The sequence below is a fragment of the Salarias fasciatus genome, chromosome 10 (assembly GCF_902148845.1).
Source record: "Salarias fasciatus chromosome 10, fSalaFa1.1, whole genome shotgun sequence".
NCBI classification, from domain to species: domain Eukaryota; kingdom Metazoa; phylum Chordata; class Actinopteri; order Blenniiformes; family Blenniidae; genus Salarias; species Salarias fasciatus.
The window spans coordinates 9,496,906-9,524,508 of NC_043754.1; the positions used below are offsets into that span (position 1 = coordinate 9,496,906).

The 27,603-nt window shown below is 43.4% G+C and overlaps 1 protein-coding gene across 1 annotated transcript; it reads right to left on the bottom strand.

Annotated features, from left to right (window-relative positions):
- Nucleotides 1–3,930: 3,930 nt before the first annotated feature.
- ophn1 (oligophrenin 1) lies at nt 3,931–26,097 on the bottom strand. Its single transcript, XM_030101046.1, has 24 exons — nt 25,533–26,097; nt 23,528–23,623; nt 22,876–22,937; nt 22,127–22,198; nt 20,630–20,731; nt 20,419–20,529; nt 20,127–20,231; nt 19,894–20,023; nt 19,711–19,811; nt 19,526–19,617; nt 17,723–17,801; nt 15,266–15,299; nt 15,013–15,075; nt 14,396–14,470; nt 13,755–13,839; nt 13,335–13,393; nt 11,811–11,916; nt 11,525–11,684; nt 8,897–9,044; nt 7,796–8,092; nt 6,925–7,069; nt 6,060–6,110; nt 4,401–4,440; nt 3,931–4,241 (listed from the first exon to the last, which is right to left on the bottom strand). Exons 1-24 carry the CDS (start codon nt 25,684–25,686, stop codon nt 4,236–4,238), a joined length of 2,373 nt encoding a protein of 790 aa, XP_029956906.1. The 5' UTR covers nt 25,687–26,097; the 3' UTR covers nt 3,931–4,235.
- Between the last annotated feature and the right edge of the window lie 1,506 nt (nt 26,098–27,603).

Sequence of the window (27,603 nt, forward strand, 5' to 3'; positions counted from 1 at the left end):
AAGTACCCTGTGCTGTTGACCAGATTTCACCACTCAGAAATGATCAAACTTTTTTTTTTTTTTCACATAGCATCAATATCGTGAGAGTATCGCAGCACATTTTGTCTGATTAACTCTGAACAGTGCTGTAGTTTTTAATGCTCGATTACAGGAGGGGTGGGTGGGTGTGAATGCATCGCCAGCGCGCTCCTGTAACTTTTTAACTCTCATACGATCAAACAGTGCTTGTAAATCTGTCGAGGGACAACAGTCGGTGTGTGCCCGGTGTACTGCATATTAACAGGCTTCTCTGTACATGCTACAGTAACTGTATATATTGATCAGTGTGTCGTCTGGTTCGGTGTCTCAAACACGTGACTTTTGAAGTCACCTCTTGTATGATTTCTACCCTCTGTGACCCGTGTTTTTTCAATATGTGTGTTTTTCAAAGATGTAAAGTTGCATCGTCTTTTAAAGGCAATTAAAACGATTCCCAACTCTCGGGCCGGAATGTGACTTTATTTAACTGGGTGATGTGTGTGTGTGTGTGTGTGTGTGTGTGAACTGCTGATTGTGACTGATCGAGTGTGATCGGAGCGATAAGGCAAAAAAACGGTCTGAGCCAGAAAACCTTCATCAGGACTCAAGTTTAATAGTTGGGAGTTCGTTTCACATAAACAGCATGAATGATGATCAGGAGAGCAAATAGTTTGGGTCAGTCCAGAGCCCAACTGCATTTCCCAGGTCTTTCACAGAGCCGTTCACATTACTTTAAACAATCTCTAGTTTTGGAGGCTTGAAGTTTCCAAGAGTGGTTTTTCCAATTATGCAGTTCTTCTCATATTTTCTTCTCCTCAATAGCAGTTTACGCCTAATTGGCTTTCTTAAATATGACATTATAGCACACATTATACAGTTTTTCACATTTCAGCACAACAATGTTTCCTATATCATAGGATTTCCTTCACTCTTCCATGGTTAATGTAGAAGAAAACATAAAGATCCTCAAGGTACTTGCAGATTCTGAATGTGCCCACAAATTAAATTAATATTTAAACCTTTTTATCTTAATTTTTGTTCTTTATTCTTCCCTCAGGGGAGAGAATTTCTGCTCTATAGCTGCATTTGTTTACAAAACATATTGTAATTTTTATTCTTGGGAAATGTGCTCTGAATGTAGGTATTTTGAGCAGATGAAATGAGAAGATTATGCATGGATCTGGTCTTTTTAAGAGCTGTACTTGTAACTGAGCAGCACTAAAGCAGTGACCGCAGCACTTCAGTGCTAATTTGTCCTCCTCTTTTTCACATCTACCGGTGAGTTGTGGTTGAAATAATAATAAAAAAAACCCATCAGGTCCTCCACATTAGTCTGCACCTGAGGAAAGTATTATCACCTCATTATTTCAGCAGGAGCACACACTGTTTAGTGCGCTCGCTTCGCTCCTATACTGTAACTCACAATCACCTGCTTGGCTTCAACATTTCAGGGCTTTCCACTTGCAGAGTGGAGAAGGTGGATGCAGGAGAGCAGCGGTTGAAAGAAATCGGGGCCGGTGGAGATGAGGAGGGTCAGGAGTGAGGAGGAGAGGCTGGAATGTGGGAGGGAGGAGCCGGCAGCAAAATAAATACAACGTCCAACAGCAGGCAGCTCTTGGACGCAGACGGCCACGGATAGGAACACGTTGATAGGAAGCATTTTGTTCGAGGCGGCCGCCCGGAGCCCGGGTTGAGGTTTCTTGTCAGGGTTTTTTTTTTTCAGGAGGAACTTTTCATGGTGCTCACAAGAAACAGCCGCTTGACTGCGGGGATCTCCCGACTCAGACAGAATCAACCAGCAGCTAAGAGTTAAACGGGCTGCCATGAAATGCAAGCTGACATTTATCGTTATCCACGTGTCAACGTTTTAATGTGACTCATTTTTTTTTTACTCTCTTCAATAAAGCTCAATGAAATGCGCATCTGCCATGTTAAGTCATTCACTGGATGTTTGGAGCCTGTTGTAATGCAGCCGTCAAGTCAATGAGGCATCCTGGCAAGTGGAGGAATTCAACATGCTTCCAATTACGCAAATATTAAAGCAATACAAACGCAGGGATGAAGACACGGCTCACTCTTTCTTACCTCTCTGTTATGTCTGAGAGCTCCAGGCCTGTTTTGAATCTGTTTCATAAGAAGGAACTCCAGCAATAAGCTTCCTGTAACTCAGAGGTGTGAGACAAACAGCCTGTTAGGATTAACAGACAAAACCAAAACACCCAGACCTAAATTTGATGCCAAATCATCAAATCGATGGAAACGCCAGAGTTCCTGGACCCTTCATGGCAGGAGCCCCCCCACTCTGGGCTGAATCTACTGTGGGGGGGTCGCTCCTTGCTGACACTAATCACTCGCCGATAACATTTCTGAGAGTCGAGTTATTTATTTTGAATCTCATTTGAAATTTCCATCGGATATTGTGCGAGACTGAAAGGCACCTCTCCTCCGAAGGTCTTAAACAGCTCTTTATGTCTCGGCACAAAGACACGGCAGACTCCAACGGCGGAGAGAAAAGCAGGGCTCAAACGTCAGAGGTTTAAATAAAACAGGCTCACTCCAAACAAGCCTCTAATCATTTACACCCGACCTCAAACCTGTTTCACATTTCAGGGCCTGGTTCTTTTTTTTTTTTCCTTTTCTTTCCCTTAATTACAGAACTTACGTGTCAATTGTTTGGCAAAGTGTCAGATGTTTGTTAATTTAAAGAAATGAAAGGTCAGTGGGATGCATTTGATGGAGATTTCATTTGATTTGCCCTGATGTGGAGTTTTGCAGCTAGAAGCTGCGGCCTTGCTCTCGTACAGTTTCTGAACTGCAGTGAGGACGAACACGTGTGACGCAGCTGGAGGCGTTGCATAAGGCTTTTTTTTTTTGTTTTTTTGTTTTTTAAACTCTACTTTCCTACTTTTCTAGTAAAGAGATTTGGCACCACCAAGTTACATTTCAAATTTGATAATTCGCGATAAATCTTTGTTAAGAGCCTAACTTTGATTTACGGTCCCCCGTAAGAGGAAAACCACGCTAATAAAACTTGGCTTTTATGGCAAACGAGAAACACGAGTGAAAGAAAGACAAACCTGATGTTCAGTGTGAAAAGATCACGCAAATAAAAAAAAAAGAATACATAAATGTTTCATGTTTTATTTCAATTTCGGGAAACCGGAACAACCAGAATTTTCAAGTTGAATGAACAAAAAAAAAAAAAAAAAGCAACAAAAATGATATTAACGTCAACATTTTATAAACAACACAAACAGTGGAGTGTTATGTTCTCTCTTATTTACTGTAACAGATTTCTTTTCATTTTTTTTCCTCGTCGACGCCCAATCATTTATAACAGGTGCAATAAATTCAGGTAGACTTTACAGTCCTTCCTGTACGACCTCATATTAAAACAAGAACATCCTATTAAACTAACATCACATCCAGAGTGAATTCAGACACTCAACTGGAGTAAAAACACCGGGGAAAAAATAAAAATACTTTGATGGAATGCCTCTCGACATTAGGCTGACAGATTATCTCACTCACTAAAAACTTCCCTCAACATTCTTTATAACCAGCTAAAACAGTTAAGATAACTCACTAAAAAAAACACACCAGTTTGTATCCAGCCTGCGCTCAGAATAAACATCTTTCTCTGTACATTTGTTTCTGTCCGGTGGTTTCAGCACTGCGGCATCGAGTCGGGCAGACAGATGCATCAACAGCAGTGACTTTAAGTTCACGTCGACTCTAACGTTCACATTTCAAAAATGGGCCACGTTTGAACTGATTAACTCCATTAGTCTTCTTTGGGACTCTTAATTCACTCTGCATGAAAAAAAAACAAGAGTTAACAAGTCCAGTGATTAGTTTAGGAAAACTCAAAAGGTGAGATGTGATCTAAACACCGTGAACATAGAGAGAAACTTTTCTTTTTTTTTTGGGGGGGGAGAAAACTGGCGAGGAATGAGAAAAACTTTTACTCCAGCTTAACTTTGGAATGACAATCAAGCGGTTACTGTGTGTGAGCGCACACAAAAGGCGGTTTTGCTACAGTGTCGCCGTACAGCGGGATTCTCGCCTTCGAAAATGAAAACCCATTCAGTTCTACGGAGAATCTCTTTCTCGCTGGAGTCCGCCGGTGGTCCCTCCGCCACCCGCCCACCGCCTCCTCCAGCTCCATACTGGCCCCCTTGTCGAGGTCACATGATGCGGTCTGAGTCACCTCAACGTCAGTTCTGAGGAGAGAAAAAAACATCGACAGTCCGTCTCAGTCGAAGAAGAAATCACAAGATTAAAAAAAAAATTAAAATAAATAAAAAAATTGCACCAGTACATTCAGGGAAAGAATGGAATAGCATAAAACACATGAAAAAAAAATCTGTGCTGAATCTCACCTCCTTTTTTAACACTGATGGTGGCGGAGAGGTCGATGGACTGAACCACAAGAGAAAAATTTCATATAAATTATTCATGCTTCACAGTAAAAATCACATCTTTTTTTCATACAGTTGACAAACAATGAATTTCACATGAAGAATCGGCAAGAACTGAATGACTCTGAACTGATGTAAGAAGAATATATCTTGTGAGAGCTGCTTTGGGACGGCGAACATCTGTCGTCTTTACTGCTCCATCAAACTGAGGATAAAATGTTGGAGTCAGTTCTAAAAATCAAGGTCAAACGATTGTCTCACTGTTCAAGAATCTAGAAACACAGAAACAACATTAAAGATTCATTACAGGGAGAGTCTGAGGCTTCCTATAGCTCCGCAGTGTCATGTCAGCAGGAAACCAGGTCCCTCATCACCTGATCAATCCCATCCCTACAGTGAAGCATGGCGGTGGCAGCATCATGCTGTGGGCTGTTTTACGTGTCAGGAAGAGAGAGGCTGGCCAGGATGGAGGGGAAGAGGAACACAGCCTTGGATGGAACCTGCTCCAGAGAGCTCTTAACCTCGTCTTTCAGCAGGTCAACGACCCGAAGCAAACAGCCGAGATATCAAAGGACGCTTCAGGACAGCTCGAGGAACGTCCTCGAGCCGAAGCCAAGACTTCAATCTGAACATCTCTGGAGAGATCCGAAAAGTGGCTGAGCACCAGCACTTCTCATCCAACCTGAGATGCGGAGCCTGAGAGGCGAGGAGGAAAGAGAGGCGAGCCAAGCCTGAGCCATGATATTCAAAAAGACCTGATCCTGTAACTGCTGCATCATTGAGCAAAGGATTATGCACACGTATTAATTTCAACTTCAAGTGAACTTTTTCACCTTCTCATTACCGGGTATTGTGTTTTGCAATCAGGCTGTAGCATAAAATGTGGAGGAAAAAAAAGTGAATCACTGTGAATGGATGTTAGAATAAACAAGAAGAAGGAGGCAAGCTTTCTTTGATAAATGGAGACATTTTACAGCCTCTGCTGCTGCCGGAGCGGCGCTGACAGCTGGGCTTCTGCATGCAAATCATAAGAAGAGCAAACGTGTCTGTTTCCTGGTCACAGCGGTACTGGCGCCTCATGAGCGGCAGGCCCTCACGTGAGAAAGAACCGGAGGGGAGCAGAGGAATCCGTTTCTCTGAAAATCAGCAGCTTTAAACCACTAGTTAACATTCACTCGCTTAATTAAGACAACTTAGTTTCACATACAAATAATCAAGCGACTAAAGTAATGTCTGATCTCGATTCCCCGCCTGTGGCAGGATTTGGCATGTGTTCTGGCCACAAAAGCAGATGATTATGAGGCCGTCCACGACCTCTGCGGCGCTGCTGTCCACTCAGAGACAAGCTTCGCCAACATGTCGCATGCAAACTCTACGAAAACACAGTCATTCTGAGAAACTTCCCGGCTTTGATGTCTGAACACGAAATGTTCTTGGAAAAGCAGAGAAAAGCACTCAGTCATTCACTTTGTCACACTTCTACAGCCGTGAAATCAAAAATAAATCCATACAGTCGCCATTAGAGTATTTACCGACTTATCGCATCATGTGCTGTCAAAAAGTGTCTGTGACTCGTGTCCTGAGGTCAGGAGAGAAATACAAAAGAAGCCTTTCACCAACCTGCCCACTTGTTTGGAGGCATTCTCAAAAAACTTGGTTTTGGACGCGACGCTGCAGAGAAAAAGGAGAAACGTTGACATGCGGTGCCTTCCAGATTCGAAAGCCGTCTGCAGAAATGTTTGGAATGCAGGTAAAACATCTTTTTCTCATTTTGCAACTCGACGCCAACATGAAAAGCGCTTCATGCGGCTTTAACTTGGAGGCAGCCGAAACAAACGTAAACAAACAGGCCGTATTCAGCAAAACCAGCACACGAGTGGAGTCGTGTTTAATACGGCCAATCATATCCTTTTTTTTTTTTTTTTTTTTTTTACTGCGTAGGTGATTTCTATCAGCTCCCCTGGGAAATATGTGACTCTTTAGCAGCTCGGTGTACGTTGGGTCTCATCGCCATATAAAGTTCTAATAAAATTAACGATTCTACTAACTTTAATAGTGTTTACACTGCCTGATGCAGAATGTCATCCGCAGAGGCCGCTTCAGCGGCCCTGAAACCATCCCGAAGAAGACGCTGCGATAAATCTGCGGCAGCAGCCTGCAGTGGTGACAGCCTGGACGCGCGGTTTCCCCGTGTTATTGTTAAACCGCGGCCCTCTGACGGTGCCGCCACTTCCACATCTATTTGATTATTTAGGTGACGATCTTTAACAAAGCCACTAATGGCTTCCTGATGCCCAGACATCTGCAAATCTGCCACCACTTAAAGATTGCTCAAGCCACACGTTTTTATTGTTTTGCTCATAAAAATGCCGCCGTGCGTTGAATACATGCTGGACCTCTCTCCGCTAACCCTGCATTTGCATACATAAATGGATGTGCAGTCGCACTTTTTTTTTCTTTTACTGCACATCCAAAGAGCACTTACTAGGATGTGGGCGTGCCCTCGCTGCCGGCTGCGGTCGGGGGCTTCTGTGGAGGGGGAAATCTGGACGGAGGCTCGGGAGGCCGGACAGGGGGCCGACAAATGGCGTGCTTCTCCGACTTCGTTCTCGTCAGGCCGTCAGAATCTCCTGAAACGTTGAAGAGGACAGGCTCACGCGACAGATTCAGGAAACCTGACGGAGTAAAACCTCGCTAAGTTCACCAGCGTGCTGCAGATTTCTGTTTGGCATTTGGTGATTGGCAGGCAGCCTGCAATAGATTCATCAAAGCTGTTCTTGGTGAAAACATTCTTCTGATGCTGCTTAAAAGGCAGTATTACCATAGTGAGAAGTTAAAAAAAAAAACAAAAAAAAAAAAACAAAGAATAATAGAAATCATTGAAATGAGCCGACAGGTGCTAAATGAACCTTTGTAGGCATTAACATCAATCTACACCAGTTTAAAATACATACAATGCTAATTTAGCAGCAACAACACTTGCATGCAAATTTTATGGCATTTAACGACTGCAGGAAGTGAGTCAGTGTCTGCTTTGCTTCATTATCAGCCACAAACACACGTCTAACGTTCAGCACCGCTCCACCAGCGCGCCACATTTATTCAGACTTATTTTAAATCATCAACCTAAAACGATTAAAAATAATTAGTGAGTCAATTACAGATGACAGATAATTGTTGGATATTAATTCTTGAGGTCAACCAAAAATAATCAAAGCAGTTGAGGTATAGGAAAATTAGATTTTTTTTTTTACATTCGTCTTCCATGCATGAATGCGATTCGTCTGAACGACGGGAGAGAAAACACGCAAACTCCACGCAGGAAGGCTTCCCTCGGGTGTTCAGCAGCTGGTTACCTTCTCTGCCGGCCGGCGTGCCTCTGGGAGGCGGCTTCCTGCTCTGAAAGGACGCCACTCTGCTCACGTAGACGCCGGCTTCCCCGTTCAGCGCGGCGGGGGAGGAGTCCGGCCTCGGTCTGGCGCTCTCCGGCTCGGCCGGCCTGTCCGGGCGGAGCCCCGGTTTGGGCATCAGCGCCTGTCTCGGAGGCGGCTCTCTGGGGGCCAGCGGAGCGAGGCCCACCGGTCTGGCCCGCTGCAGGCGAACGGGGCCCGCCGGGGCGTCCCCGTCATTACTGGAGGCGTCGTTCTGGCCGTCTGTTGCAAAAGAAACAGCGTCAACTGCAACGGCGACGGCGGGCAAATGCAAACGTTTGGCTCGGCGGCGGTCGTCTGACTCAAATGTCAATGCAAGTCAAGGTCACGTCCAACTCCGGAGAAAATAGATCGCGGTTCTGTCGAACCGGTATTTCAACTTCTGGTAAAGTGCGTTACATAAACAGAAGTTTTTACCCGTGAGTCAAGCGCTGGCTTCACAGAGCCGAGCTGGCGATGTGGCGAAAGCAAACGCTGTGTTCAGAATATCACACAATGCTGCTGTTAACTGTCCCGTTCGAGTCTGTGAGAGGATGGAGTCACACCCACTCAACAAGGACTTCAAACAGACAGAAAATTACGATTTAGCCTCAAGCTCTGGAAAAAAAAAGACTTACTTGAGATTAAAATGTAGATACTTTTATTTGTTCTTGAAATTAATTTTTTTTTTTGAAAAAAAGAAAAAAAAAAAAGCTCCACAGGGTTTTTCTACCAACATTTTAGGACGACACAGAACAGAGCGAGAGAAAGAAAAAGAAAAAAAAAAACTAATTGAATTTGATTTGACAAACAAATTCCAAGTATAGGGATATGTAATAATTGTTTTGATTGACACACACACTACAATAAATCCCATTTAGAAAATGTCAAGAAATGACCCCGCAGGTACGCTGTGGTACGAGTCTTTCTAAAAAAATTTTTTAAAAAACAACATTTCAAAATAATCTACTCTATGCTGGGCACAGACAGGATGGGATAATGATGAGGATGATGACGACAATCAGGCCAAGAGAGGCCGATAATTACTCTCTGTGTGCTGGAAGTGGTCGTGACTAAGAGCTTGATAAACACGAGCCGGCCGCTTGGAGATTGTGATGGGTTGCCGCTTTCTCGGGGTGATCCGCGGAGGAGGGACAGGTGGGGCAGCGCTGTCCTCTGGCATATAACTGAAGATCTGCAATCACATTTGGAAAAAAAAAGAGACGAAAAAGGGAAAAAAAACAAAAAAGGTTACAGTAGCATTTGGCTCAGTGGGAGCGATTTCAGCCACACAGCCTGTACGCTTGTAATAAAGAAATGTATTTACAAGACAAAGAAGAAAGAGTGTAGAAGTAAAATGTTGCTTTTGTGTAGAACAGATATTAACAAAGTACAAACAAGAACAAAGATCAAAATAACGACTCTGAGATTAGATCTACGACGAACAAAGGCCTCTGCTGCAGCTCAGTCAGGATCGGCTGCAGACTTGCTGCTTCAGTCCGGAGCTGATTTTCTACCTCTTTCGCTGAATCTTTATGAAACTTAAAGCAGAAAATAGTTAATTCATGATTTCTGCAGCTGCCACGCAGCTGGACGCGGTGCCGTCTTCAGGCGCTTTGCTGGTCTGAGCCAGAACATAATCCAGTACACACAACACACTGTTGCCTTTTCTTTCCTTTTTTTTTCGGTACAGATTGAAATGATGAGACACAAAATGCTCATTAGCAATCTTCAAAAAGGTGCTGGCCTCTGGACCTCATCGCTTTTGGACTTTACTTTTTAACAATTTCCACCTGTTCCGAGGGTCTATATCAAGCTATTGTCTCCTTCGGTAAAGTCGCCGCATCAGGGTTTCCCCTCATTGTATTCCATGTTCTGCTCCTGCCAAGCACACAGAATAAGAACTTTACTGTTCTCTGTCTAACTGCATGACAAAAGCAGCAGAACTTGCTCGAAGTTTCGAAAATGGTTTACTCCAAATCTGAGGGCTTCATTAGTTGGGGAAGTGAATTTTCCAAAGAGCAGGATGAGCCCGGCGCCACAAAGAGGTTAAACCACATCAGGCCCAACATCCTATCTGAGATCTTTTAGTTTTCCCAATACCTGCTGAAGCCATATTCTGTTCCTGCGGCCTGAACAGCCTCAACAGGTCAGAAGTTGGGTGAAAAGTTGTTGTTAATCTCACGCACTTGGTCTGAAACTCTTGAAGATTGGGCGTTTCAGGCGGTGGCACCAAGACTGTGGAATTCTCTCCCGCTGTCTCTACACACCACAGTATGCATTGAATCTTTTAAAAGGCAGCTGAGGACAATTTTATGCCGAGAAGCTTTCAATTAACTCAGAGTTTTAGGTTGTGCTGTGTTTTATTGTGAGGCACTTTGCGAGTCTTTTCTGCGCAGAGCTGTATAAATAAAATGCAATTCCTTCAATGTTGCCTCATCATACAATTATATGTTCGACGTGCAGGAACGTTACATTGCAGCGCTGCTGTCAACACAAGAAGAAAGTCCTTGGCGCAAAAAAATATATGGAGGGAATCACAGCATTTAACAGGCTAATAAAGCAGGAAATCAACAGAACAGCGTAGATTAGCTTGTAATTTGCTAAAAGGTGGAGGAAATCAGTGCTTTCCTTCCGATTACAGCCTATTTTTTCTGAGCTAAATGAAGAGAAAAATGCAACGCCGAGGGACTCTGCGTGTTTGGGTGTTATTTATCATGGTGTGACGAGCCCATTTAGCGGCGCGGCAGCCTTGGGGGAAGCGTTCACGGAGCAGAGGTCACACTGAGCCCAGTGCACAGTGACTGTAATGACGGGAATAGCATTTGATGACTGAATGTATGTTTCAGGATGAAAAACGAGGAATTCACCGAGGTTTGTTAAAATCAGAGCATCACGGCATCCATGGGAGCGAAGCTGGTGCGCGTTACCCAGATGTTGTTTGGAGATTGATTTCAGTTCATTAGTTTTTACAAGGCCTTGCCTCCCAGTATCTGTTCAACCTGTTCCAGCGTTCATGTTCTCACGTTCACTTATTGTTTATTGTCAAAAACGCAACAGGAAGCTGAGAGGTAAAAAAAAAAAAAGTGGAATCAGTTTTGATTTCTTATTTTTAAATAATCTCTTAAGACACATTTTTTCTCTTTGGCTTATAGGGTGAATTACTTTATCGTTTTGATTTTAAATTATTTGAACTTTTTGTTAGAATCCTGGCTCTGCCTTTCTCCGTGTAGTTTGCATGTTCTCCCTGTGTGCAAGCGGGTTTCCTCAGCTTCCCCTCAGTCCAAAAACTGAGGTCAGCGACTCTAAATTTTCATCAGTTCAAAGCTAACAGTGAGAAGATCAATCGTTTTGAAAGTTTCTTTCTTCTTTTCAGACTGTGTGAGATTTTATTCTCCCGATTATGAAGCACAAAATTCTGAAATTTCAGATAAACTTTGAGAAATATACAAAAATGAGAAATGTAAAAGGAATATTATGACCCAGAAAAATCCGAAGAAGTGTGTAAAAACAAATCTGTGGCCTCTGTGCTTTCTGGAAGAGGGGGGGGAGAAACCCTGTTTCTAAATAAATGGCATCAATCATCTCATGGGACCCGCAGCATGAACGTAACTTCTCACGATGTCAAACAGGTCGGTAAAAAAAGGCGCAGGAATGTGATGACGTCTTGTGTACCTTTTTGTGCTCCTCGATCAGAATCTCCACCACGATATTTTGGAATTTGATGTCCAGCATGGCCGCTACCGTCTCCTCCTTCGCCCTCATGAGCGTGGGTCCGAAGATAACCGCCATGTTTGACGGAGTCATCAGGTTTTCATCGCTGTGGCTGCACACGCTGTCAACAGACGCCGGGCCGGGATGAATTCAGGGTTAATTCAAAACAGGCATTTACATGTTGGGCTTATTTCGGTATGACAGGCTCTGAAAAGACTGAGTCACCGCCGAGCATGCGAGTACCCACTTGACCAAGTGTTTAATGAGCATCTCCAGCATTTCCCGACTCTTCTCTGGGAGTTTGTAGACGAGCGAGTGAATTTCACTCAGTCGAGAGTCAAGATTGTCTGATTCTGGGAAAACAAAACAAAAAAAAAAAAGACGTCAAAAAACAGATCAAATGAATGATTTTAATTAGTGGCATCGTTTTTGCACATTTCCACCTAAAGTCCCTGGAACTAAACGTTCTCTTCTAGGAACTAAAGAGGGTTTCTTTGCTCATTGTTGAGGCTGACGGCAATAAATGCAAAACACACTGCGGCACCATTCAATCTGAGAGGGGGGTAAGAGGAAAACCAAAGTCCTACAACAACAACACCATAAAAGCAAAGAGGGCCGCATCCTGGTCTGACATACTGTAACCGCGGAGGAGGTTCGACTCGGGCTGCTTTTGATCACACTTTATTGCCCTGTAAACGGCTTCACGGAGACAACGCTGAAAGGGAGACGAGCCCGAGTGGCAACAAGATTGACAACATCGTAAATTCTCCCGTCCTCCATTTGATCATGCACAAAGACGATAATTGAGGAAAATAGTTGGTTCACAGAGGAAGGTTTTTGATGATGGTAGATAAAACACAATGAGGTCAGTAGTCATGTTTGAACTTTCACAAAGTTACGAGGCAGTTTTTGGTGACTAAATTTAGGTAGCAACTGAAACGGCGCAAAGTTCTTGTGACGTTCGGGGGAAAGTCCTGTGATCGACATGTTGCTCTGTATGGACCAGTGAGATCTCTATGAATGCAAAAAGATCACAATCCAAAGCCGAGGCGCATTCGTACTGAGACAGGAATCCCTATTTTCAAATATGCGTACCGCGGCAATCACGAAACGACACGGAGCAGAGCTCAGCTATTCACTGCGAAGACGTGAGACAAAAGACAGAAAGTCTCAAAAAATCCAGGCTGCATGAGGAGGACTCCCCTATTCAACTCATGAATGGCATTTTCCAGGAAACCCAAACCACTGGCAGCCTTAATGCAACATCCTGACAGAATGAGGCTGATGCTATTAAACTCATTGTCTTCTCTGTTTTACGATAATGTCGGGTGACAGGCAAAAACAATCAGGAGACTCGGGTTTCCTTCGGCGTCTACAGTGATACCGTGTTGGCCGACCGGCTGCAGAAGTCCACTCAGCGTGGTGCATTCCTGTGCGCCGCGTGTCCGCGCGCATTTTTCCAGATAACGCAAAAACATGTTAAAGTAATTGCAAAGTCGACCGAGATGCAGAGCAAGCTCGTGCTTAAGATGCCGACTGTTGGGGGAAAATGACAAGCCACACTGGAGAAAAAGCTTTCTCTCCTTTCGCAGCGTTCACGTGTCGAGACATGTTTTCAGTTCTTCTATCTCCTGATAGATTTCTGCATTTCATCAAGAGGATGCAGAGACGCACTTCGCAATCCACTGTCTTGATATCACTGACATCAGGCGCACACTGCGACGCAGCCTTCCAGATCGTAGGTCCTGATCATTTTCAAAACATGTCTTACTTGCAGCACACATGAGGTCCCTGTGTAGACTGTGGGTCATCAGAGGTTCAGACAGACTCCTGAGGACAAAGACACAAAAGTAAACACGAGGGCAGGAAAACTCTCGACATCAAACACCAGAAAACTAAAACCAGCAGCCGCTTGTTACACAGTTACACTAGAAAGTACCGAGAGGGTGCACCCTCTGCCAAGGCCACATTTTTAAATCTGGAAAAAGCAAACAGCTTGAATGGAGCACGTCCAGGTCTGTGCACGTTATGCAATCAGACAAATTTTTGGGAGGATACCTCAATATCGGCACGAACCCATTTGCCTTTTGCTCATTGGAAAAATACTTAACTGTAAAAGATCTACAGGCACCGGGATTAAAGGTACGTCAGAATCTATTTGATGATGTGTCTTCAGCCTCAGAAAACTCACCTCAGATAAAACTTCAAGGCACTGGTGACCGTTTTAACGTCCCAGTCGATGCTGTGCAGATCCACATCTCCGGGGTTTGAAGGGTCTACGAGAGCACAACGAGATGATCATGAATGAATTCAGGCCTTTTTTATGCATCTGTCACTGTCCTGCTTACTCCACATGGGGTCACGGTGGCAGAATGTAAAGCAAAGGAGCGAGATGACGGATGAAGAAGAATCAGGCGAAAGCCTCGTGTAGAGAAGGAAACGCTTAAGGTCCTCTAATTTGGAAGGAGATTGTTTGCCCTGAAATTGATACAGGTAATCACAACACTGCACCGGCCAGTCGCTGCGCTTCAGTCAGCCAGCCTGTGACACATATTGGCATTTAGAGGGCCGACCACACTTCGGCTGTCCGGCCAAAACACACACAAGGCCTCCGATACGGCTAAACAGGCAGGACTAATGCTGCAGGGCCGGCGGTGCGAGGCCCCAAATGGAAGTCAAACAACAGAACTGGGTCCGTTTGGTTCAGAAGTGCACATCTGTGCGGTCAAGCGTCACAAAAAAAAAAGCCGTACAGTCAGGTTAATGAGAACGACAGAGGGAAATAAAGTGAATGGACAAGCGCAGCACATGTTCACGAGCCCACTTCCTTACCAAAGAAGGCGTTTAAAAGCTTCTGCACTTGAATGTTGCTGCCAACTGTTCGGTACACTCCTTCTTGTGTGGCTCCTGGAGGAAGGAGAGGAGAGAGGGAGTGAGATCTGGACGAACGGAGAGCAGTGGAAATGTACCGCATGCTTCCCCGCGCAGGAGCTAGAATGAAGACGCAGGTCTCACTTGAAAGAGTTGGGATTCAAATTGGATGCAGATGATTTTGAGAAATGTCTGTGAGATGAATCACGATGATGAAGAAACAATGTGGTCGTGGAATTATTCTTTTTCAGGTTGTATGCACTCAGGTTACTGAGTTGGAGATGCTTTTTTTCTTTTGTTTTTTTTTTGTTTTTTTACAATTCAATTTATTGAAAGAAGTAATGACAGAAATTAGACAGCAGGACTTTCCAAAATAAGTCTTATGCAGAACAGATTTGTCATGGTCCAAAATTGTTACTCTCTGAAACGGTTTGGTTTTTTTAGACCACTAGTCCTGGAATAGAGACATATTTCTGCCAGAGGAGGAGAAACAAATGCAACATGTGAGTCAAGCCTGCCCCCTCAAGGGCGAGAGGGAAAACTAAGGCAGAGGCAGAGCGGGCTGCAGGGAAACGCACCTTTGGCCTCGACGTAGTTGATGCACTTTCGCACAAACTTGAATCCAATTTCGTTCAGTTCCACTGCAAACAATAGAGAAAACGGCTCATTTGACAGGAGGAACATCCGCGTTGCTTCAACGATAACACACATTCACTGACATGGGATGTACTGGGTGTGTGTGTGTGTGTGTGTGTGTGTGTGTGTGTGTGTGTGTGTGTGTGTGTGTGTGTGCGTGTGTGAGATTACACAAAATCATGGTGACCGACTTACTTTCAGCCTGCTTGTGAATTGGGGAATGATAAATCTGAAACGCAAACAAATGCAAAAAGGAAAGTGAAGACTGTGGAGCTTGTGGAAAAAAAACAAAAACAAAACCACACTGTGATTAATGGACATGCCTTTTTCTTTTACAATGAGAAGGAAAGTAAATTCTTGATGGAGGAAACAAATCAGCTCCTCTGAACCCAACATCCTGAGTGGACGCTTCTAGGGTTCAAACTCACATGTGAATTTAAAAAAAAAAAAGAAAGAAAAAAAGAGAAAAGAAAACTGAGCGGGAAAAGGGAAGCGTTTAATGTGATTGAGTGGTTTTCGCTCCATGACTACAGGCCCAGGCAGGAAGAACTCGGGCCTGCAGCACAATCCGACTTCAGCCAATTCATTTGCTGATTCAAAAAAACAAAACAAAACAAAACACAAAAAAACCACCACATGTGACAGAGCTTTGTTCAGTTTGGCCCCTAAAATAGCCCACTGCCCTCCCCTGCAATGGACGTCAGAGGGTCGGGGCCAGCCACACAGCAGCTGGACACAGTAAAGTCTTGTTCAAGGACTCTTAAATAGGACGAGTGTTTATTGTCACAGTCGGCTGGAGAGTGGACGACCACGATCCTAATCTGTTATTTTTTCACAACTGAGAAAAGAACAACAGCTCTTAACTTATCCATCACAGCCACATACACAAGTTGTTGTTTTTTTTTTTCCCTCTCTCCTCATCTTTTGTGAGTAAAGTGAAGATTGTTCTGGTTTTTTTTAATACTTTCACTGGAACCGCTGAGTTACTTGAACATTCTCAAGTCGAGTCAGAACGGACCAGTGGCTCAGCATTATACTTCAGGACTGACAAATCTGAGATATGGATGAAAACATAATGGAGCTGCCAGAGAAAGGCATTACCAACAGTTAAACCTCAGTCTCTTTTTCCCCAACATTTGAATGACTGCTTTGATTTTTTTTTTTTTTTTGCAACTAACAAGAAAATTGCCAAAGTGTCCAGTTGCTGAGGAGATTTTTTTTGGAGAAGTACATGCAGCGCATTTTTTTTTCGCCCTTATTGCCAAATGGTTCGCAAAAGTTTTAATGGAAAGCATTCATGTTAACTTCTCGAGTTTGGGATCTGATAAAATTATCAGAATTAACTTTAAATGGGGAAAGAAAGGGAGAACGTCAGTCCGGGTTTGTATCAAGAGCATGTGGGGCTTTTTGTGGTCCTGCCCACAGAGATTACAACTAATGCATGTTAGCAGCATGGAGCTATTAGTTTGATTGTGGAAAAACCTGGACTAATTTATTGAATTTACTGATTGGCTGTTTCGTTCAGTGTCAATATAATGTTAGAGAATGGGGAACAGCTACAGAGATTTTAAGTTTGAACTTTTTCCTCCATTATTCAGTCAAACAAATGATGTTTTCAGCCCATATTTTCCAGTCCATGTCAATATGTGTATGAAGATACAGAGATATGAAATGTACAAGTACAAAAAACAAATGCAAAATGAAAAATGAAACTACTTGAGCTCCACTTTTCTCTTGTGATGTGATGTGAGCTTTTACCAGTCATACACATTTCATGATGGAAAGTGATCTGAGGAAATGTGTGCGAAAAGGTGCAATCACAGGCCAAAAGGCAGAAATAACGAATCATTTTCCAAAAAAGCAACAATAGGATGCGCACAGTCGTTCCTCTTATGTCTCAGCAGGTTATGAGTGGCGGACGTTCACAGGCTTCACAACACTGAAGCGAACAGTGCAGACAAACACTTGTGAAATGCTCATAATATACAGAAGTCAAAAGGGAAGCTACAAAGGAAGAGGGCACCAAAAAGTGTGCCTTTAGGTATTTTCACATCCTCCGGCAGTTTATTATGTGCACAAAACAGACCCAAAAATGGGCTGAGAGGGAGAACTGCAGCAGAGGAATTAACAGTGTGCTAATTTTTTACCAGTGAGGCACTTTTAAGTTATATAGCCTCAAATCTGATGAATGCATAAGACGACTTGTCAGTTTCTGCAGCAAGGGCTCCATTAGCAGCCAAAATATCACTTTAAATGCTAAAAGAATTCAGTATAAATTCAGCTGTGCAGTAAAAAAAAAAAAAAAAAAAGTCCATTAACTAGCTAGGTACCATCATTTGACTGCACTGATGAATTCGTGTAACCCAGCGAACCTCAAACTATTTCTCATATATCTGTATTAGAAAAGCAATGATGTCTACATCCTGTGAAAAAAAAGACATCATCAACATAAATGATTTATTCTCTGCAGAGGCACTGAAAATGGATTTAGTGACTAAAGCAATTCTAATCAAATTATAAATCTTTAAAGACCGAAATCCTCATCCCTGGCGATTATTAATTAAGCTAAAAACATTAAAAAAAACCTTTAGCAGTAAAATGTTGAAAGGACAAATAGATTAAAAAAATAATAATGATACGAAATAAACTCACAGGCTCTTTCCCATCCATGGCCTCCATCCACAACTTTCTGTCTCCCTCTGAAAGAGCTTGGAAAGTGACGGGTCCGTTTCTATGGAAACAGAAACAAACCCATTAAAAAAGGAAAAAGGTTGCAATTTAATTATTCGGATAAAGGGGGGGTAGTGTTGCTACAATATCCAACCACTCCGGAGAGCCTTTCTGAGCTGTTATTAGTCCCAATTTATAGTTCCAGTGTGGAAAATAACAAGAACAACTCCAGAGGAGGGCTGATGGTGCTGTGGAGCACTCAGTAAGAGTGTCCAGGGTTCAAGTCCGATCCTATCTTCATGAAGAGTTTGCACATTCTCCATGTGCATATGTTTGTTTTCCTCCAATCCAATTTACCCCACAAGTCTGACTTTGCATTGGCAGAAGGAAAACAGATGAAGGAAACACTTGCAGAAAGGCCTCGGCCTGGAAATGAACCTGGATCTTTCCGGGCTGCGAGGCTTCGGCTCTAACCGCTTCATCACAGCGCAGCCAACGACAGCATGGAGCTGAGATAAATTAGACAGCATCGAGGGCCGCAATCTGCCTCCTGCAGAATCAACCGAGTCGTGCGCCAGCCTCTCAGGCTTGTAGGCCATTCAATCAATTGTTAACGGAAACAACTGCGCAATTAGTTTAAATCCTGTTTTTGACATCTGAGATCCGTCCATCCGTCTCCGCCCGGTACAGGGTAGCGTCACAACGGCTGGAGCAGATATGGAACAAAAGGCAGGGTACACCCTGGGCGAGTTGCCAGAGGTTTACACCCAAAAAGGACGATCGCACAAACACTTTAAAGTGACTAATTAACCTAACCGCCATGTCTCTTCGTTGTAGAGGAACACTATCATCAAAGATCTGAAGAAAAGAGAGTAAACACATTAACGCCCCGGTCTGAAATCACTTTTTTTTTTTCTACATCTGCAATGTTAACCACAGTACTCCTGCTGAGTTTATCAAATATCAATCAAAAAATCTGACAAAATCCTTCTGTGACAGTTAGAACAGAGCTATATGAAACATGAAGTATTGGAATGTTGTTCGTTATTTGGCTTTTTCAGTCATCTAGACTCTCTAGCTTTATCTCTGAATTTTTAATTTTAATATTATCTTTCCCTTTGATTTGTTCATTCTTAATCCGTCCTTTATTCCACAGTTTAAAGAGTTTCCCTGTAGGACTAAAATCTATGTTATTAAGCTATTTTTGGTTAATAAACCAACCACCTGTCCATTTGTAACTAACCAGTATTCAAACTGTTGGGGGACTCACATGTCTTGTTTAAAAACATCTTGAGCTCACAGCATTAACTTTCCTAAGTAACACAGCACTGCCACCTTCAGTTTATCAAACAGCCAAGTCCCCATTATGCTCCTTTCACAGATTAGTTGCTCGGCGCTCACAGAGACAGTCTGGCATTAATGCATAACTCAAGCTGCTTTTAAACCTTTAAAACGCCGCAGCGCTGCCGCTGACTTCAGGAGACGAACTCTGTCAAGCTGCCAGAGCAGCAGCAGCAGCCTGTGGCCCAAGTACCCATTAAAATGGATTTCCCTCTGAATGGCCTGCTTATAAAAATATAAGCTTGTTGCGTTCCTTTCCCCCCTGAATCCTGCGAGTTTGCCATCTGTTTCCACTGCTCTGGGATTGTTTGGGCTACGGTCCATTTAGCCTTCACACGCTGTCCTTGTAAACCACCTGTTCACCTCGCCGCCTGAACCTGTTTATCCCAGAGGGCTTTTTGGGCAGCTTCATCGCGCCGTGTCTCAGATCTGTTCGGCGCTAACCTCTCGATAGTCTCCACATCGAAGCAGAAGCGCTTGTCTATGGACTCCGTCTTGCGGCGAATGCAGGACCTCAGGGTGAGCTGCGTGGGGCCCTGCAGCGACAGAGAGCCGGTGAACGAGAGGTCCGAGAGCGAGATGAACAGAGCCAGCAGAAACTGTGTGTCACTGTTTTAATTATTACCAACCTGCTTGACTGTCGGCTTCTGTTCACAAGGCACCATGACCATCAGCCTCCCGTCTTTGTGATACTTACAATAATATTTGACCCACGTCATGCCCAGCGCCCCTGAAGGAAACACAGACGGACAGACTTGATCAGAGGGAGGCCAATAAACCACGCGTTTCCAGGCTATATCTAGTATACTCACATTTCTCCTGACAGTACAGATAGCCCTCCATCGGCAGGAAACTCTGCATTTTACAGACCTGCGATCGATGTTTCATTCGCTTCATCAGCTCCTCCAACTCCTCACAAGTGCTCTCGTAGTGGTTCCTTGTCTGCGGGCGAAATCAGAAAAGCACTTTCAGGAGACAGAGGACTCTGATTAAATGATATGAAATCCCCCTAATCACTTCACCCGCTGCCGGTAACAACGCTTACGTTCTGCAAGCTGAGCTGCAGCTCCTGTTTGTAAGGCATGAAGTCCTGAGTCATCTCCACTGTCAGGTTGTTGAGCGTTAAAACGCTGTGAAGAAAAGCCAGCACCTGCACGGCACGAGCACCAGTTACATATTAAACTGTCAACACTGGTAACACCGCGACCGCAGCCAATAAAGGAGGTTTTTCTTCCCCCCCCACTGAGTGCAATGTGGGTTTCCCGGATCCCCTATTTAAAAGGTGTGAGGCCAAAATAAAAATAGAGGAAGTCTGGGGAAACTGCAGCCACACTCACCGGCTCCACCACATCAAACTTCTTCCTGTCCTGCACCTGATGGATCTGGTACACATACTCCACCGACGACTCGTAGAAGTTCAGACGCTCCTTTTCTACGAGTTCATCAGCCTTTAGTCAATTAAAAAACAAAAAGGGGGGGGGAAATGTTTCACATCGATTTTCTCAGTTTTCTACACGGCTGTAGAGAAATACTTGCGCTTCACTCGACCTCTTGAAGTTGACTCTCTTTCTTCTTGGCGGAAAGATTCAGGTGTTTGTCTAACTGGGAGTAATATTTCTCACTCTCTTTCTCAAACTTCTTTCTCTTTTCCTGCGGGGGGAGAGAATTATAAAGGTTAAGGTATGATTAAATTAAGGCTTTTTTTTTTTTAAATTCAGTAATTTATAACTGACCTTAATGTGAGTCTTAATTTTGAATCCAAAACCTTTTAAAGCAGCTCACTGTTCAGTAAATAACAAAGACTTGCTCTCACTCAGACTTCCTTCAAAATAACTGAGCATGATGCTGCAGTGCAGTGGTTTGCTCTGTGGTCTCACAGGGAAAACAACCTGGGTCTGAATTCAGGATTTGTGATCTTTCTCTGCGGAGTTTGCAGGTTTTCCTCATGTGCGTCTGCGTCGGTTTCTGTGTTCTCCAGTTTGCCGCGGTCCAAAAACATCTGTTTGAGGTTAAATGGTGACTCTGAATAACTGACCGTGGATGTGAATGTCAGTGTGTGTGTCTCCGTGTTTTTCCAGCGATGAACTGAACACCTGTGCAGAATTTAACCCATCATCAGCCGGGATCTGCACCAGGATGGATGAATATTACTGTTCACTGTGTTTAAGATATCTGATGTGGTTTCACATATTGTTGAGGTAGAGTTGCACAATAATAAGAAACAGAAAAAATATTTATATGGACAAAGATTTCTAACAAGACATCTTGCATAGATTATTTTAAGAATGAGGAATTTTTTTTATTGGTCTACATGAGAACAGAAAGTCAAAACTCAGCATGTCAAGGTTGATACACCCATGTGCAGCTTGGGTTTGGGCGCTGAGTTTGATGGTATTTATATATTACAGGAAAAGGAAGTCAGTGACTCTGCTGCACTGAAGGAAAACACAACAACAACAATTCAAAAAATGTTGTCATGCATCTGGTACGCTGAGGATTGTGCAACTCTACACGCCCCTTCCACCAGGTTAACCTTGAGTGAACTACGACTTGGCTTTGAATTTGAAACAGGTAAAAGAAGTCGGTGACTCCACAGTGAAGCTTGATGTGAGAACTGCAGTGATGTGACAACTTCAATAACAACAATAACTCGATATAGTAGCTCAAGCTTTATCAGAGCCGTTATAATAACCAGTCTGTTCCGGTGCGCTGGTCCAGATCAGCAGGTCAGTAACAGGCCGTTTCAGCCTCTTCGTATGTGTCAGCTTGTCAGTTCTTCTTTCTGCGTTAGACATGCGTGTGTAACGCAGGTAGCGCGTCCTTCAGTACATTATCTTGTGTGTGAATAATTTGCCCTGCCTGAACTAACACGCCTAGCAACATGCAGCAATAACAGTGCGGAAACATTACCTTCTGCGGCTACACTGCGACTCCTTGTGTTCGGAAACTGACATGAGCCTACTGGGCTGCCTCCAACGCCGACTTACAAGGTGTTTAAAGAATGTGCCACGTTGCCATTATGGAGCCACGAGAGAAAGAACTCACCTTTGTTGCTCCGATTTGCTCCTTTCTGAACTTCTCCAGAGGCTTGATGAGCAGATCGGACGCGTTCTGAACCTGGACGAGGGAAAACAGAACAACAGTTACTGCAATGAACTGCAGCGTGCAAACGGCTAATCCCAAACCTCGGCATGTTCACGAGAGTCCGAAAGCCTCTCATGTGTGAGCTGTGTGGAAAAGGCTCTTGTTCAGAATCAATCTCAGGTGATGCAGAAGTGAAACCTGCTCCGAAACCAGATTCACTGGATGACCTTTGTGGATTAATAGCAGCGGCAACACGAGGAACATGCAGTCGAACAGGATTGAAGGAATTGCCTCTACCAAAGCCAGAGTCAGCTGTTTCTCAGAGGAATGTGCCCATTGTTTTGTGCAATCAATAAAAGGAGCCAAAACACGAAACAAAAATGCAGCCCCATATGAGCAGTATGGAACCATTACCAGAAAAAGGGAAGAAGGCTGCCCTGAGAGGAACTGATACCAACATAATTACCAGCATGGCTCTGCTCAAACCACACATTCACGCCATCAGCATCTGTTGCTGGCGTATCTCAGCAAAACAACATCATGATTACCACAAAACAATGGATTATGTTAAAACAGGAAGTTATCTGAATGGGATAGACCAGAAGGTTTCCTTCTTGGGCATCCGATCGTCGGTGCAGGACACGTTAGAGTAGCCTCTGATATCAAATATGAAGGATACGGAGTCGGTGTGGAGGAAACCGATAACCCACCAGCATCATCCTGTCGTGCTCCACTTCCTGCAGGAGTCCCGCAAACTCTTGGAAGGACTGAGCTGAGGACAAAATTACCGAGATGATGAGCGTAACAGAGACTTTAAGACTTGGCACATTGCTGTCTGAACTGTCCGACACAGGAAACTCATTTAGAAATGTTGCAGCACAACACTCATATCTCATTATGATAACATTTCTTGGTTATAGCGATGCTTTTTGGCACTAATAAATATTCTACTATTGGAAGGAGTCTTCCTGTCACATTTGTGGGATGAGCTCCATGAAGAATTTATGAAATCTTGGCAGAAAGATGATTCAAATCTGCAGAAAAAAAAACATATTGCCAATTTTTCTTTGTATTTACATATCAAAAAGGAGTCTTGGTATATGCAAGAAGTCCTTGCAGCCTCAACAGCCTGGCATCTCCTCATGGAGACCGTCAGCCTGCAGGACGGATCCCATCCTATAACCAGCATTCAGATGGACCGAGGATGGGAATGCTGTCAGGTTATTTCCTCCTCTCTACTCCCAAATTCCTGAGGTGGCCTCCGATAAGCCCACTCTACAAGGGTCAAGGAAAACTTCAGCAGCCAAACCGGTCCTTATTTTTTGGGGTGCAGTGTGTTTAAATGTGTCTGCGTCTTCTTACCGATGTTGATTTCATCATCTGTGAGGGAGTCGCCAATGAAGTCAAACTGGAACACGCTGAGGGTCTGAGAAAACTTCTGGACTGCCAAAGAATATGCTGGTAACAAAAAACAAAAAAAAAAAAAAACAAGACACGGTCATTCCAAGAACATCTGAACCAACGTCAAACAATCCCAGCTATGATTTCCTAGTTGTTCACAGTATTTAAAAAAATATATTATTTTTTGTCTCTTGGCATTTTGGTTGCAAAGTGTAACTAATGGACTCTTCCCGGCAGTATTTAGCACCAGAGCAACAGTCAGCATGAGGCCGATAAAATACGTTCTAGCTGTGAAGTCTGGCTTCCATTACTGAAACAAAACAGTCTGTCAGATCAATAAAGTCGAGCGTTTAACAGGAGGAACTTGGATTGTGCAGGATTCTCATTTTTTTTTATTGTCTGACAAACCTAACTATACTTTTTTTTAACTTTTGTTTGAACAATATCCAGAGTCTGACAGAAGACCCACGAAGTCCTGCAGGATGTTTTCACATCAAACTAAAATGATTCTTTCATTGACGTGTTGTTGCAGTTTATTACAGCGACATGTACTCATGACCTTGGATTGTTACATAAACTGACTATAGAATCCTCTGCAGCGTGGCCTACAATGACAGATGCTGTTTCCAAGGTCAAAAGGTCATCATTCAGTCATGTTAGGAAATGGGAAACAAAACAAATAGTGTTTTTCTCGGTGGATGCATCCATCCATCCATCTTCTATACCGCTTTAGACAGACAACACACACATACATTAATGCCTCAGGGCAATTTAGGGTCACCAACTAACCTCAAATACATGTTTCTGAAAGGCCGAGAGTTGAAGCAGGTGAATCGAGAATACTCACCACAACACTAATATCGCCCCAGTTATGTGTAATTCTTCATTTTGGAGTCACATCTTTACCAAAAAGAATTAATATATATATAAATAAAGGTTCTCAAACGATGCTTTACGGTTCAGACACCACAGGCATCTCCACATAACCTTCATCTTCTCCTCCTTTCTGACAGCTCCAGCATTATTGATTCAATAAATCTGCCATCACTCCAAACTGTTAATTTTTAATTATAGAAAACTTCACTTGCCAGTCTATTTCTGATGTGCACAAAAACAGTTCCTGTTTCACATATAAATATATAAACTGTTAAACTTTACAGTGTGGTGAGGATGGGGGGAAAAGCTGCAAGCGAGTTCACAGAAACTGACATATTTATCCCTTATTTCAAAGTGAATAATAACGAGAGGAGTTGTTTCTAAAGCAGCATCAGTTCCTATTGGCACACTTTCAGTTCACAGAGGAGGTTCTAACAAAACATAAGAGAGCTCAGGATGGACTTCCTGAGGATGCAGTCTGAAGCAGGTCCTTCTGTTTCTTCACGTAAACGCACACAGACTTGATGATGTGAAGATCAGGACCATCCCCCCCCAGGAGCTGATATTACATTTACACTCAATGCAGATCTTAATAAACTCTGGCTGGACGTTTGAGCTTCTTTACCTTTGCTTCAGAAGAAACCAGATATCACCCTGGCAGTACATCACGATGTATTACATTACATAACACTTGTGTAAAAGTTTAGCCCAGTTCAAAGGTAATCCTCACATCTTTTAAAAATATTTGTGAATACAGTCATTTTGGAGTTTCCTTGTGTCACTGGGACCGATCTCCTGTCTGCTGGAGGGGGATGACACACACACTGTTGCACAATAAGAAGTGGAGGGATGCAGCTGCTGGTCATCCTTGCACATCTGCATCAGATCTTTTCAGGGGAGGCGGTATGAGTCTCCTTCTCCCAGGGGAGCAGTGGCACCTCCCTGGAAGAGCGTCTCCGGCCCCTCACTGGCCCTGCAGGGTCTCACAAAGGGCCCTGCTGATGCTGTCAATCCTCACCACACCACCACGTTTACATGCAACATGCAAAAACCAAGTCATTAAAGACAGTGTGTTTCCCAGCATGCTCACCCTTGATTGAATTGATCACACTGTTGCCGTCTTTGATCACTTCTTTGAGGAATTTGCTCGTCCTGTCCAGCTCCACTTCGTAACACTTGAGGGTCTCTCTGAAGTCCGGGCTGTCCAGATAGCAGTCGCTGAACTCCAGAGGAGGGTGTCCCATCTTTCGGGAGGTTGGCTGGAGACAATGGAAACTTGTTTGGGAGAGACACGCTGCCTACGCTCGTCTACCGCCGCACTCTGCTCACTCCAGCTCGGCTGAGGAGACTCCGCTCTCCCATCTGTCCGCAGGAGCGCAAACCATGGTGTCCGGGGGAGCCTGCAGCGGCCGCGGGGGGAGCACGGACCGGGCCGGACCGTGGAGATGCTCTGTTAGGACTCAGTCCACTCCGGTTCTTGTCTGACCCGCGGTTTACGGTCTTATTTACTCGTATTCTGCTCCTCTTTGACACTTTTTCCTCGTTTCTGCGTCGCTTTTAGAAGAGCGGCTAGAATCCCTTTGGAAGCGTTCCGTTCCAAACCAGTTCGCACTCTTATGACACCTCTTGCAACACTTTCTCTTGTTTTGATGAGAAATTTAGTTTTTTGTAATATTTATGTCACCCATCTAAAATTATTAACACATTTTTTTAGTATACGGATCTTAAAACGGATTAAATAAAGATTTTATTCCCATATCGCCGATTGAAAATGGGAACATAAGAGAAAAGGAACGCGACCAGTTGACCAGAGACGCACAAAAAGCGTCTCCTTTTCCACACCCAGGAGGTTCTTAAAGGGGCCGCAACACAAATACTACAGATAGATAGATAGATAGATAGATAGATAGATAGATAGATAGATAGATAGATAGATAGATAGATAGATAGATAGATAGAGAGAGACAGAGAGACAGAGAGACATCAATAAAAATTCAATTTAAATTTGTCACTCAGTAATTTTTTTTCAGTTAAATTAGCTTTCTTAAAAGACTTTGCAGTTCTCTCAAACTGTGAGATCAATAACGTATTCAGTTTAACTTGGAAAGAGTCTCGCAGGCTCATAAACAGGGCTGCATGGATTATGCCTGATCTAGTTTCTTATCTCGCACAGTTGTTGTTCATAACAATTTATATTTTGATAAAAGGGTCATATTCATTTTCATTTGTGTGCCCTCCTGGTTTTTTTTTTATCAAATGCATGTTTGATAGCAATAACAACAGTGTAAAGTCCTATCTAATGCTGCTTTTCAACCACAGGAACTCTCCAAGTACCAGGAAACATCACCGGATCTTTGTCTGTTTGCACAGCTGGAATCAGCGTCTAAGTTTAGTTGCTTGGTCATTTCTTTAGGTTCAGAAACCATTTGTGCTGAGGTCCACTGTGTTAAACATATCTGTTTGGATGACCTCTGACTTTATTGTTATCCAAAGTGGGTATTCCAGTCCTCAGTTTTTCAACTTGTATTTCAACTTTCAACAGCTACATAGGCCTTGAGCTCACACTCGGGTTTTCCCATTCTCCTTTCATAATACATAAGAAGTGTATTGTACTAAATATTTACAATATAACATCATGTCATGAATGCTGGAGTTGTACTGCCTTGAGTTTCTTACTCTGCTCAGACACACCCTGTACAGTCAGCTGAACATGTCACAAAACCCACGTGGCCTGAGCACTGCCACACATTCTGCACCTGCACGTCACTGGGTGCGGCACCGTCTTCAAGATTAAGTCTCAGACTTGTTGCACAAGCAGCTTCAGTAGGTTTATGCAGGATATCTTGAGTATAACTGTGAAAAACGCACTAATATGTAAAATAATGTACGACTGGGTTACCACATTAAAAGTGATGAGGATGTACGATGAGGACACCTGGCCCACAGTTGAGCAATCGCTGATCATCACTTCCTTTTCTTTCTCGTCACATTTAAAAACATGTTCCTCTTATGGGAGGCCTGTGTTGACATGTGTTGCTGTGACAATGCTCTGGATGTTCAAAGCATAAATGTTTTTTTTTTTGTTGTTTTTTTTTTTTGCAAATTTGGTCAATGAATACTTCTTGAAATGTTTTTTTTCTGTTTTATTTTAGACATCCAGA